The sequence below is a fragment of the Physcomitrium patens genome, chromosome 23 (genome assembly GCF_059467195.1).
Source record: "Physcomitrium patens ecotype Gransden chromosome 23, ASM5946719v1, whole genome shotgun sequence".
Classification (NCBI taxonomy): Eukaryota; Viridiplantae; Streptophyta; class Bryopsida; order Funariales; family Funariaceae; genus Physcomitrium; species Physcomitrium patens.
In genome coordinates this window covers 6,694,518-6,708,579 of record NC_143432.1, presented here as the reverse complement: position 1 = coordinate 6,708,579, position 14,062 = coordinate 6,694,518, and the positions used below count along the sequence as shown (strand labels likewise).

General features: G+C 30.3%; 1 protein-coding gene across 1 annotated transcript; it reads right to left on the bottom strand.

The window, feature by feature from the left end:
- Positions 1-236: 236 nt before the first annotated feature.
- Positions 237-5,490, bottom strand: LOC112275479 (homocysteine S-methyltransferase 2). The gene is made up of 8 exons (XM_024505831.3): positions 5,038-5,490; positions 3,843-4,084; positions 3,269-3,325; positions 2,780-3,003; positions 2,319-2,448; positions 1,760-1,963; positions 1,502-1,573; positions 237-960 (listed from the first exon to the last, which is right to left on the bottom strand). Exons 2-8 carry the CDS (start codon positions 4,044-4,046, stop codon positions 799-801), a joined length of 1,053 nt encoding a protein of 350 aa, XP_024361599.1. The 5' UTR covers positions 4,047-4,084; positions 5,038-5,490; the 3' UTR covers positions 237-798.
- Positions 5,491-14,062: the final 8,572 nt, after the last annotated feature.

Genomic DNA, 14,062 nt, shown 5'->3' with positions numbered 1-14,062 from the left:
AATTTGTAACTGAGGTCCTACCTGTTGTAGACTTCCAGTATTCAGGGTTTCACTCTTCACACAGATGTCCACTAGGTGTGTTCCGTTCAATGCATGTTTCATCTGGTTAAGGTATTTCCAGAAGTGCTCCACACTTCTTCGAAAATCTACAGCATGACAGAATAGGCTGATAAAGATTACGCCATGTAAACAACCCCAGATTTAAATAACCTGAATCGATTTCAAGGCCAGATAAGTACAACTAAAAAAATTCAGATTTACGAAAGAAATTGTCCGGTTCGTAGAATCGTTTATGGAGGCCCAGCTCTTGAAGGTACACGTCCAGCTGATTGAATCTTATCCTAAAAATAAGATGGGGGCATAAATTGTGACCATATAATGAATCAAATGATTACCCTGGCTAATATGGAGTGCGAAAAAATTCACGACCTCCAAAGCTATCCTGAAGCAATGTAGGAGTTGCTTTGATGACAACATTGTCCCTTCTCAAGCAAGGTCTGTCGCACCATACCTCTAAGGGGAAACTAAAACATTCTAAGCAGATCAAGTAACTTGCTGCAGGACAATAGAATAGTATTCAACTGCCGAAATTTGGCAATCTTGACTCAATTTGCAAACTAGCAAATCAAGTTCGTAAAAAGATAATGTCTTGAATTCTTCTGGTGGAGCATAGTTTACAAAACTATGCGTCGAACTGCAAACCACATGGCAGTAGTTTTCGAAAATAAAGAACAGCTACATGTGCTTGAAGAGTGTTGTATTAGCAGAAAACCAAGACGGATTTGGTAAGCATGCAGACTACTTAGCGGCGTACACTTGAGTGTGTTCATACAGGACTCTGGAAATGGCTCTTATAGTATTGGGAGTAGTCCTGCAGCACCCGCCAATAAGCTGAGCTCCTGCCTTGCGCCACTCTTGCACATGTGAGACAAAGTCTGTGTCTGTAGATCCTTTACATTCCTGCAGGAAATGCAAACATAAGCGAACCATAAGACACTTGAAAAACTTAAGAACCTTCCCTCCAAATGCCTTAAGGAGAACACTTACATTAATAAGGCGGTTAAAAAGCATTTACAAGTCATGTCGTCAGAACCAGTGGCTCGAAATTTTCGGAGCTCATTGTTGGCTTCAACAAACGAATTCCATCAGACAAATATTTCCAGGGAAGTAAATGTATACTCTACCACTCCAATGTTGATAATAAGAGTTCAATTTGGAATCCGTATACTCTCCAATGAAAAATAAATTGCGATCACGACTACAGTTGAAGACTAAGTAATTCTCTGTTAAAATATTATAAATAACCAGAACAAGACTTGATATTCGACATCAAAAGAACTATTAAGTAGAAAATAAAAATCGACTAGGGTAATTTTCACTTGAATAATCACCGATTCATCGTGGGATGCACGCAAAGAAATTTTAACATGAAAATTAATCCCAAATATTAGACTGCGAAAATGACAGACGAACGGGAGGGTATAGAGGGGTAGACACATACCACCCACTGCTTTATTACGGCGTCATAATGCTCTCCACTATTCGGATAGACCATAATGGGCTTGCTTGTCACCTGTTTCGTTACCCGACAACACATCATAGCATTCACACTTGAGTAGAAATTCTTGAAATGATTGTGAATACTGCACATGGATATGCTACTAAGGTTGACTAGATAACCAAGAAAATACCCCTTGAATTATTATTTGTGACGTACTGATTGAATAACCATAAAGCCCGGTAGATTTCGAATGAGTACCTTTCGTGCCACACGGATAAGGTCCAGAATAAAGCGAGGAGGGGTGCAGTTAATGCCTACTGCTACTACTTTGGTGCAGTTGTCTAACAAGCCAACACAATCAGTCAGTGAATCCCCGTTCACTACATTCACGCCATCTTTTGAATTTAATGCTACCCAAGCTGGAATCCGTATTTTTTCTTCATCTAACAGCTCGACTAGAGCCTGCACATGATAATGATGCACCAGTAAGAAACATTCACCCACTTCCTGAGCGTAAAATCCAATACATCATCAAATAACTTGACATAAACAGTCCGCTCTTGTAACCAATTGAACTGTGATTGATCCTTGGAATGAGGAATCTTCGAAGAAAACCCTCACAATGCACAGCTTCTTTTGAGCTTTCAAAACAGTTGCGAATTCTAAGTTTCCTTCAATAGGACAATCAGATGCTAATGAACATTTCTAAAGCTGTTACAATAAATATATATATAATTTTCTGCAATAAAATCGACCAAATAAATCCAACGAAAATCACTTGTATAATGTCAACCTCTGCTTGCCAAATGGAACTAACCTGAATTTCCAACTTGCACGGAATGGTTTCAAATGCCAATAGATCAGGTCCTGCATCAGCAAGCACCAGTAGGCGGCGACGATGGAAGTTCTTTAACTTTTCAACTGTGACGAATGAGCCATAATCTCCGCTGCAAGTAATCCAAAGAGTATAACTTAGAAGTCAGAAGACTCAGCACACAACACCAAGCATAGCAGCACCTGGTTGCGAAAAACTGACGCGTCTCACAATTTTCAAGCCTAGAAGTCTTCTGCACCTGCTAGATGAACTATAAGACATTCTTGAATAAATGAAGTATCCTTGTAACACAGCATGCAAAAATTAAGATTGGTTACTCTAAACAGTTTCAAGACAGTACTCCTCAACAATGGGCAGATCAAGTCTTGAATTTGAGTAGTTAACAGTTCCTTTCCAAATATCTTCTCTAATAAGAAATTAAACGTGGAGCAGCAGTAGCATACCTATACTCAGAACCATCAGCTAAATAAGCTCCATAGCTACCAATGGATGCAGCAACAAGAGCATGATGGTATGAACCCGCTTGACCAGGTCCTGTATGCACTTTATTTTGATACTCTTTCCAAAATCGGTCACGCTCCTCACGAGCAATACGGACACTCAGCTGAAGCAAATCTTCTGAATCTTTCGTTGACAAGCCTCGCATTTCAAAACCCTGAATTGTTGCCTGTCAATAGTACCAACAACTACGAAAGTGTTACTGACATTTTTAAAAGAAAGGCTGTTTAGATATCAAATAACATATTGAAAAACAGGTATGACTTGAGCAAGGTTTTAGGCAATTTAAAAAAAAAAAATGCCAGATACAATCAGTTTGGCGTAGATTAATACGACAAGCTGTGTAAATTGTCACCTTTGAAAAAGACGTCGCATAAACTTCCTACTCCACTAGATGAACTGGTGACTAAAAAAAGCTAGTGTCGGATGATAACCTGATAAGAAGCTGTTGATATTACTGCAGCTCCTGCTTCCAAATACTCCCTATGCACCTGATATCCACAACACGAAGATAAATAATATGATGAGTTTCACTTGTACGAAAGAATTATATAGGACTTGAGTAAAATGATTTCAGAACTGGAATCTTCTGTACTTGGTCATGTAAACGTAGACAGCTAAGATAAGATTTTATAGTAAGGTACGAGTATTTTTGGCGAGGAAAACATAAACTTCAGGCTTAATTTAGTTCCACGAATAAAGATGCTAAAAAGTTATGAGAAACGCATAAATACGTTACAAGTCCTTCATCAAGGAACCCTTCCCACAAACAATGCATGCCATGCACGTCCACTGTTAAAAAGCACAGACAAGCATAGCAACTGTCCTAAAGAAGCACGACACTGCTGGCTCAATTCTGCTAAAGCTGAAACTATGAAATGTCATCAGAAAAATGCCGGTGCTAGCCTCTTCCAATGCAAAATGAGAGCCCCATATCCATGTATTATTCCCCTTAAATTGTCTGTAAAGCAGACAGAACAAATACTTTACGATGGACTGTACGAATACCTTGCGGATAAGGTCTGGCATAGTGATAAGGCAGACCGCGCTCCACAGAGGATCGTTAATATTTGCACCGTGACGTTCCAATTGAGTTGCAAAACCTCCATCAGTCACCACACATCCTCCAGCCTGTTTCAAAAGCTCTAACACTACGTTGGATGTTTCGGACTCCTGCAATGTGTCTTCAGGAACGTCTATTGTGCGACCCATAATCTTCTGCTACTTGCACGAATCCTCCCCTCGTTTATCTGCAAAGATGAACCAGGCAACTTCATTTTCCGGACTTCAAACAAAAAGTTCCGCATTCCACTTACAAAGAGCCTTGCACGAGATCTAGGATTCATTGAGGTCTCCGAACAGATGAAGAAGATGATGACTTTCGTGAAAATCAGCCAGCTGACCTCACATTATCTACTACGACGACTAAGACTCAAAGGCTTCCAAATACACGTTTCGAACGAGATATCCTGAAGCATGTAACACGTTAAACATAAAAATTATCAAGAAGATATACTATTCACGGTAAACCCACTTACACAGAAGAAAACAGATTCAAGTACTTGCTGGGATTCATCCTGACCTACTTAGATAGTTAATGAACCTTTGTTAAAGGTTCGAGGCAGAGGATGAAATCAATTCATGACTTCATGGCTGTTCCAGTCTAAACAAGAAATACGCTTAGCATATGAACTACGTGACACTTTAGAAGTGTACACTGGTCTCCTCAAGGTTCCATTGCACATGTAGACGGTGGATAGGAAGCGCACAGGGGAGTGCAGACCCTGCCTCTCTGTGGTACTTTCAATAAGTAACAAGTCATTCTTCACGAGGCCATGCTACAAAGGAGCAAACCAATAATTATAAACGTAGATCTAAAGACTTCAGACCGAAACAGCATTAACGCTCGTCATTATTAGCTGCGCAACAAAGTCATTCGAAGCGACTTTGATCGAAGGCACTGATCAATAGTGGCAAGGACTACAGTGCTGCTTGCTTTGGGGCCTCCAAAACCATCAAATACCACAGCGCACACTCCCCGACCACTTCTTACAATACATTCTTCTTACAATACAAAATAAAATCAAATACAAGCAAAAAAACAAACAAACAACAGCCACGATGATCCAGTAACGAAAACTTGAATAACTACATCAACACCGACAATGTTTAAAAAATGCACGGCAGCTATCAATGGCATTACCTCGCGAAGCCTCGACTATCCCGGATCTAAGTCGCAAGAATGTCAACCACGGCTTTCAGCTCCTCCACGGCTCCGACTTCCGAACGAACTCGCTTGTCGTAAAACCGTTCCGCAAGACGACGCCTATCGGCGCCCTGACAGAACACAACGAAACAGCGGAGAGGACATCCACAGTGCAGCAGGGGAAGCGATCACAAGCGGCGCAAATTCGAAAGAGGAGGCAGGAGCAGAAGCTCGGACGTGACTCCAAATAAAGGCAAAAGGTCATATGAAAAAAGGGAGGTCTAAACTGAGAGCGAAGGTGATCCAACGGGTGCGCGCTGGCGGAGGATAAATCCAACAATGGAGCATGGCATGGCGACAACCTGGCTGGCAACCAGCGTTGGATAGACAACAAACAGACAGACTCCTCTAGGATAAAGAAAAACTCAGAGCAGAGCACAGTGACGAAGAAGAAGACGAATGATGAAGGCGAGCCCGAACCACCCCCCCCCCCCCGCCTACCCAGCCCTTCCCCCGTCCCCGCCCCGCCGCGTCAACATCCATATCTCGATAGAGGACCGGGCTGCGGTTGCGGTCTGTCCCTACCCGGGTATCGATGGGTCAGCCACGTGGGTCGTTTCCACGTGTGCTATTTTGTCGATATGTGTACAGCTGGATCTATTTTTAGTGTGGCCATGTGGCATTATGGCGGGGGTCAGACCTTCTTTGGATGTGGTGCAAAAGCTCTGAAGTGCATCCACGAACTATTGAATTCTCTTCAATGGTGTAGGATTTGTGTAACGTATATTCACTCTCAACAACCCACCGATACTGCTTTTAATGAGAATTTTGGTTGTTGTAGTTTTTGGTTCAATAATCAGTGCGTGATTTTTATTCATTTCTCCTGGTAAATTGAAAATTAAAACATTAAATTATTTCCAAACTGTTTTTTTTGTAACAGATATATGGTATGATAATTTTTGGACTTCGTCAATGAAATAGAGAATTTTGGATTATTCACCACAGCTGTAAGTCGTTCTTTTGATTCTCCTTCAAAACATAGTCAGATATATTTTATTAAAACTATTTTTTTTATTTTTTTCGGGTGAATTTGGCACACACTCGAAACTCATGCATGCACATTTGCATTAGAATATTGTGACTTGAAGGATTATATATACTAATATTATTACTAATTGCAATATTAGTAATAATAATAATAATATAGAAGTTCATAATTTATTGAGCACGGTTGTAAAACCATTTTTAGTTGCAATCGTAGTTACTGTATGTCCCAAGCTAATATTTGATGATTGTTTTGTTTTGAAATAGATAATAAATTCATATCTTTAAATCTTATTAGATTGTTCATCAGTTTTTTTTTATTAGTCATATACCTGTATATAATACAAGCTATTTTATGACTGCGAAGTAGGTGAAAATTAAATTGATTCATATGTTTATTAAAAATATTGAGTTGCATTCTATATGTAGACATTTGAAAATAAAATCATGAAACATGTACTTTTCTTGAAGTACCTAGGTAAGAATATTATCTCTTTATATTAAATTCTTTAAAACGCAAATCCTTCAAAAACCTTCAATAAAAAACAAATAAATATTTGAGAATCTTTTGCCATTTGCCATATTTTATGCCAAAATGTACTCAAAAAATCATGTTATAGTTGGAAAATATTTTACAGAAATGATGATTTAGAATATTTCAAAAATACATTTTAATTATGACCCAAGAATAATAAAGAATAATTTTTATGGGAAAATACAATTAAAAAAAATATAGAGATTTTTAAAATCAAACTATATTTATATGCATGCATATTGAATATTACTTAGATTTTTTAAAAAATAATTATACATATTAATCTCATTTAAAAATAAATTCTGACTCTTTATTATAATTAATTATATATATATATATATATTTTTTTAATATTAAAACTAGCTAAATTCGTACAAATGTCATGAAAAATATGCAAAAAATCAAATGTGCTTTAAACCATATTGAAACAAAATGCACCATGTGGACATATAAAAAATATATTAATACTATATGGATGGATATATTACTACTATTATTACTCATTTCATTCAATCTCCAACACACACAAATATACAATTTTGTTCTTGTATTTTGTTATAAACATAAGTAGAATTAGGCAATTGACCAATGGCAACCACCATTGCTACTACTACTATTATTACACCAATAACAATCCATATCAAGAGAGGGTCATGGCTGCAAGAAAGAAGATGTGTATAAAAGATTTGTCTTTTTTATTTGAAGGAGAGGGGAAAAAAAAACAAAACAAAACAAAACAAAACAAAAACAAAAACAAAAAAAACAAAAAAAACAAAGCAAAGTAATCAAGTAGGTATAAAGGCACTTAGTTTTGGGAACTACAATGAAAGCATTTTACAATGCTATCAAGCTACATAATTCTAATATAATCTACATGAGTACCATTGCTAATAATCCAAAAAAAGTAGTGTAAAACTTAAGATAGTAAATTGAAAAGATTATTGAATTAATTCACCAACATAAAAATTGTTCAATATTTTGATAACCTTAGTTCCTTGTTATGGCTTGATTGAAAGTACTAGAGGGATTGCCCCTTGCTATTGTCCTTTTTCATAAGGTCAACAAATCTTATCTTGGTCTTATTTAGGTTGTCCTTGACACTCTTCACTATTATGTTTACAATGTCTTCTATGTTTGAAGAGGCTGCAAATTTGGCTATGTAGAATCATTTCTAAACGTCAACATCTCTTTTACAATCATATATTTTTTAGTAATAATTTAAAATCTAGACTAAAGACCTTTTACTATATGTATATATATATTAAAGAATATAAAAAATAATAATTATATGAAATATTACTTGCTTATTGATCATACATTCTTCAATTTTTCTCCAAATCTATGAGGGAAATTATTCTCAATCAATTTGTTTGCTTATTCAAGAAGGACATTGGCCTCTTTAGTGATAATAGTAGCACCATTACCACCAAAATGAGTCAAAGCAAATGCAAACACTTCAAATGTCATTATTATCCATGCAGCTAAAATTCCAACCATTACTTGTCTTAATATCCTAGATTCTTATCAAATAAAAAGGAAAACAATATTACCTACATCATAATACATTGTATTGCAATAGCAATTCTTTCTAAAGAGCTTGACAGATCAACAAAATTGGAGAAGGTGCATATATTTGTTTGACTTCAATGTGATTTATATTATCTTAGTTATATCAATCTATGTAAAAACTCCCTATAAGTATTGGCTACAAAACCAAGGTGCAACTATATAAAGATATTAGAATTACATCCAAAGCATTAGCACAATTGTGGTATTGGCCTTAATTACTCTAGACATCAATGCCACAAGTGATAATGGCATGGCTCCAAATGTAGTAGCATTGTAGGAATACTTACAATATTTTAGGGCGGAGGATGAAAAAAAACTATGAAACTAAAAAACTATAAAATTAAAAAAAAAAATAGCACAAACATATTGAAATAATTTTATACAAGTTACAATTTATATTCCGTTAAATTTCCACAAAACTTTCCATACACGACATATAAGAAAAAATGGTACAACCATCAATATTGCTAAACACCTTTCAAAGTTGAGTACTTTTAATTCTACATAAAAAAATTTAAAATATTGCTCAATGTAACAAAATCTAAATAAAATTCTATAACTAAATTGATTCATGGAGAGAAAAAAAATTAGTCAATTTAGTCAAAAAAATCACTCAAAGTTATGTCTATATGATTCTCAAAAATCAAAAATCACTCTCAAAAATCACTTTAAGTTATCTTGTTCAATACGAGTTTTATAAAGGCCCTTTGAACTCTAGTTTTGCTTCACTTTTGATAAAAACAATAAAAGATGCAACCAATCAAAGATGGTTTTTGTTTCTTCTTGTTTATTCCATTGATTCCCCTTTCCTTGAGTTGTTTTATTAAAGATATGAAAAATTATAAGTCTTTTCCAAATTCAACTTAGAAACTTTTATAGATAAGTATTATTTTCTATATTATTATAATATCATTTATAATTTAATATATATACATATATATATATATATATATATATATATATATATATATATGTATATATATTAAATTAAAAAAAATATATAAAATAAAAATTTAACAAAAATTAAAAGAAGGATTCTCCTTTCCTTGAGTTGTTTCATTAAAGATATTAAAAATTATAAGTCTTTTCTAAATTCAACTTAGAATCTTTTATAGATATTTATCATTTTCTATATTATTATAATTTAATAGATATATATATATATTTAAAATTTATAAATTAATAAAAATATATAAAATTAAAAAACTAAAAAAATTAAAAGAAGAAATATAGTAGTGATGCTAAAAAAACCAAAGATTTAAATCAAATTTTATATATTTTTGTTTATTAGTAATTATTTATAAATACAAATTAAATATAACTAATTTTTAAATATAAAATTTGAAAATAAAAAATATCTAAGAGTATATATATATATATATATATATATATATATATATATATACATTTATAAGTATAAAATTACTTTAAAATATTTTATATTAAATTTTTATATATATATTTTTTGTTTAAATTAGTATTTTAGAAATAGCTTGAATTACATATATATATATATATATATATATATATATGATATTTTAGTATGTCATAGTAGTTAAAATTATAAGGTTAAAAAAATTTTATTAAAAAAGTAATTAAATAGACATGTCTCTTTTTATTGTGTAGACACCTCTCTACATATATAGCTTTATAAAACATGATTGGTTTTGATTTTAAATCAGATTTTTATATTTTGTAATTTAAAAGATTTAATAATAATATTAATATATTATAAAAAAAAAAATCATATTTTCCATATTCAAAAAATTGATGTCTCAATATATTTAATTACAAAAGAAATAAAGATTTAGATAATATAAGACTTCAAATTATAAATGGATAGGGATATATCAAGTTTCGATGATAATACAGTGTATATACTATAAGATTTGTAATTTAAAAATCATAACTTAAAATAAAAATTAACTAGTTTTAGAAAGGTCTATATACAAAAAGATATCCATGTACTAAGAAGGAGATGTCAATCAAGTAGTTGCCTCAATAAATTATAAAAATAAACTATAAGTGTTTAAAATTATATTATATATAAATTAAGATTATATATATATATATATATATATATATATATATGAGTATTTATTAATTATAGATTTTTTTATGAATATATCAAAGTATCTTCTAACCTACTAATTTTTTATAAAATTATATATCTATATTAAGTAAATTAATATGATTTTTATACAATAAAAAAAATAAGAATATTTTTAAATTATCATCAAATAAAATAATTATAATATAAAAGAAATATTCAAAAGGATTTCAAATTTTTTATTGATATGTGCTTCAATAGAAAAATTATAAAGACTACCTATATTTATAAGGTATATTTGACAACTTTTAGGATATAATTGCTTCAAATCAATTTTTAATTTTTTTCTTTTGATATTTTATTTTTAGATTAATTAATATATATATATATATATTAAAATATTAGTTGAAATGCTATAAAATATTTTAAATAAATAATCTATTTTAATTAATATTATAATATATAAATATCTAATTTAAACTAATATAATTATAAAATTTTAAAAAATAATTTTTTGATTAATTTTTTTGTAATTTTTAAATTCAAGATTTATTATATTTTAAAAATATAATTTTTTAATTAGAAAATATATAAAAATCTAACTTTATTTGTATTTAAGATATTTAATAAGATATATATGTTAATTTCAAGCTATTTACAGATTTTTTTGAAACATATTTACTATTTTAACTAAAAATTATTTTGATTATTTTAAAGATTTTTATTTCATTTTTTTTTATCTTTTTACTTTTGAATAAATTTAAAGTATTATATGTAATGTCATGTGATGTGGCATTAAGTGCCAAATTCTATTGGATGTATATAATTTATTTTAGTTTAATAAATTTTCATCTATTTAGTTTTTTTTATTAGTTGAGTTTTTTAGTACCTACTATAGTTTGAGAGACTTAAGTAGAGAAATCTGCTTGATTTGATATGCTTGTCAAGTCAAGTCTTGTAAGTTGTTTAAAGAGAGAAATAGCCTTTGTTGTAGGATTTTACTTGGCTACAATAACTAGCCTTTTGGTGAAGTAGCATATTAAAATATAATATATATATATATATATATATATATATTTATATATATATTCTTCAATTTGTAAGATATTATTTTTGGAATTTATTGCACTCTTATTGTATTATTTTTTGAGCACTAGATATGTCTTAATATTATGGTGTTGGATGCTAGAACACTGTAGTATTATATTGCCATCGTATGTAATATTGGATACCATTTTTATATACATAGTACAGTAAGGTTATAGTACAAAAGTATATTGGTGCTCAAACATATATCACAATCAATTGAAAATATGACTAAGTTTTCATTGAAGATGAGATCACAATAAGCTTTTGTAGGCAATTTGAATAAGTAGTAGATAGATTTGCATATATTTATTGCAATGTTGCCAAATTAATTGACAAAACATGCTTTGTCTTGTGATCATAAATGAAGATACATAATCATTGAATTTGCATAAAAAAAAGATAAAAAAAGGTAAAAAAAGGTTAAAAAAATAAAAAACCAAAATTCTTGAGTATCTAAGTTTTGAAGTTCACCTTGAGAGTACATGACATCTAAAATTAATAACTTTGGATTTTAAAAATTCTTTTATAGAAGTTGCCGAAAGAAACCAATGGTATTATAGATTTTTAAATTTCATATCATTTGGAGTATTTAGGTTTTATTTAGTTAATATTTTTTGTTTTTTAAGTGATTTTTAATTAATTTTTTTTCATATTTTATATTTTAGATTTTTTTTATCACAAATTTTATGATTTATAACCATCAATTATAAGTAGATGTCAATTGCTTGATTTTCTTATGATTTTTGTTTTTTGTGTTGTTGATAATGATGATCTAATGTATATTTTTTATTTTTGTCTTTGATACCTTTTCTTAGTTGCAAGTATTGTTGCAAGAGGTTTTTTGGCATTGTCTCATTTTATATTGTACTAGTCTATATTGATAAGTATATTGTAGAAATGAGGTTGGATTGATAGGTGGTAAGAGTTTTTTGTTTGTTGGCTTGTTAACTTTGTAATAATTAAAAAGTGATTATTAATGACTTTAAAGTTTGGTAGTGGTTGCACGTGCAAGTTATCCTTAAGCTTTTAGATAATTGCAGGTATTCAAGTAGTCATTTTATAGTGCATAAAAAGAATCACTATTATTGATCTATTTCATCAAATTACTTAGATAGTGACCACGTCCATGACTTCAAGCTAGTGATGGATATTGACAAGGTTTTTTTAGCTTGTTTGAGCATTGGATACCATCATGAGGCTTTGGATTTAGTATATAGATGCATTTTAAGAGATAAAAGATAATGCTCACAATATGGTGAAAGATTTTTTTAAAAAATAAGCTAGGGACATTTCCTTGCCAAATTAGAAGTTCAAATTTCAAACATGGATGAAGAAAAAATGCAAGTGATCTCTTACTTTTAATGAGTGGTATATCTTTATGCTATTACCATAATATTTAGAATATAAGATGATCTAAATATATAGAAGATAGAATAAGAAGAACTTACTTCAATTTCAAGATGTAGAGCGTTATTGAGAGGTGAGAATATAGCTTATCTCAAGTCTTATTAAGGATGTTATTTCTAATATAATTCCTATAGTGAAGGAAGAAGGTCCACTAAAAGCAAAAGTTGGAATATTTATGGAAGACAATAAAAGAAAATAAATAGCAATAGTCTTAGATAATATTCTATCTATTTTATCATGAATGGCTTAAGCTATGAAGGAGGCTTTATTTGCAATGGAATAACCACCATCTTTTGAGCCATTCTAAATGTTTATTAAATATTTGAAGAATAAATATGGAGATTTTAAGCATGGTCAAATGTAATGCATTTAAGACTTCTAATATGAAAAAGAAGTCACTACATACACTATTTTAATATTGTAATATATTTTTAATTGATTATATAGAAATATAATCATTTATTTTTTATTATCATTTCTAAAACATGCTTATTTATAAAAGAGGTTGCTTAATAAGTCTACTTTGGCATTTATTTAAATTATATTAATTCATTAAAAAAATTATAGGATTTAAAAAAAAATAGTTTAGTTAGTTTAAATAATGAACATAGTTGGCCTATTTGAAATATTTCTTCACTATCATCCAAAAATAATATCCTCTTTATGATTATTATTATTATCATTTTTGATATTGTACTTTTTAACAAATAAAATATATTATTTAAAGCACTTATCCTAGATTATGCATATTTTTCCATTAGTTGTGTATTGGTCTTTTAAATATTTTTTAAAATTTTTATTTCTTATGGGTTGAACATTGAGATTAACTTGACTAACAATCCTTTGTATTTTTAATTCAATTTTTTATTTTTACTTTCAATACTTTTAAAAAAAATCTTGTATTTTTTTAATAAATTATAAGTATGTGCTTATACAACTAATTTTTTCATAATATGTATGTTTAATTTTTAAAAATAAAAAGATAATTAAGTTTAATAAATCTAATTAGAATTAATATAATTTATATATTTTTAATTGTTTTATTTCTTTCTTATATTGTATCTGAAGCTAATGAAAGTATACATATTTCAAATAATCCAGTAGATAAAATTTGCATGGCTGTGGAATTGGGTTGGTAGAAGAGAAGAAGGCAATGTGGAGCAATGTGCTCTAATCTAAACCGAACTTCAGAATCAATGATTTCTAGTGGAGATTTATTTTGCTGTGGTATCATCGTTTTTTTTCTTTTTTTTTTCTTTTTGCATCAAAATACCAACTAAGTTGCGGCTTGGAGGTTGTTAGTAAGAAAGATTTTTGCTAAAATAGAC

Bases quoted from the DNA above. Each gene is read 5' to 3' on its own strand.
- LOC112275479 (XM_024505831.3), bottom strand. From the start codon at position 4,046: ATGGGTCGCACAATAGACGTTCCTGAAGACACATTGCAGGAGTCCGAA. The intron at 2,449-2,779 runs GTATGCTACTGC...GATTACTTGCAG, and splicing joins GCTGATGGTTCTGAGTATAG to CGGAGATTATGGCTCATTCG. The intron at 1,574-1,759 runs GTACTCATTCGA...GTAACGAAACAG, and splicing joins TTATCCGTGTGGCACGAAAG to GTGACAAGCAAGCCCATTAT.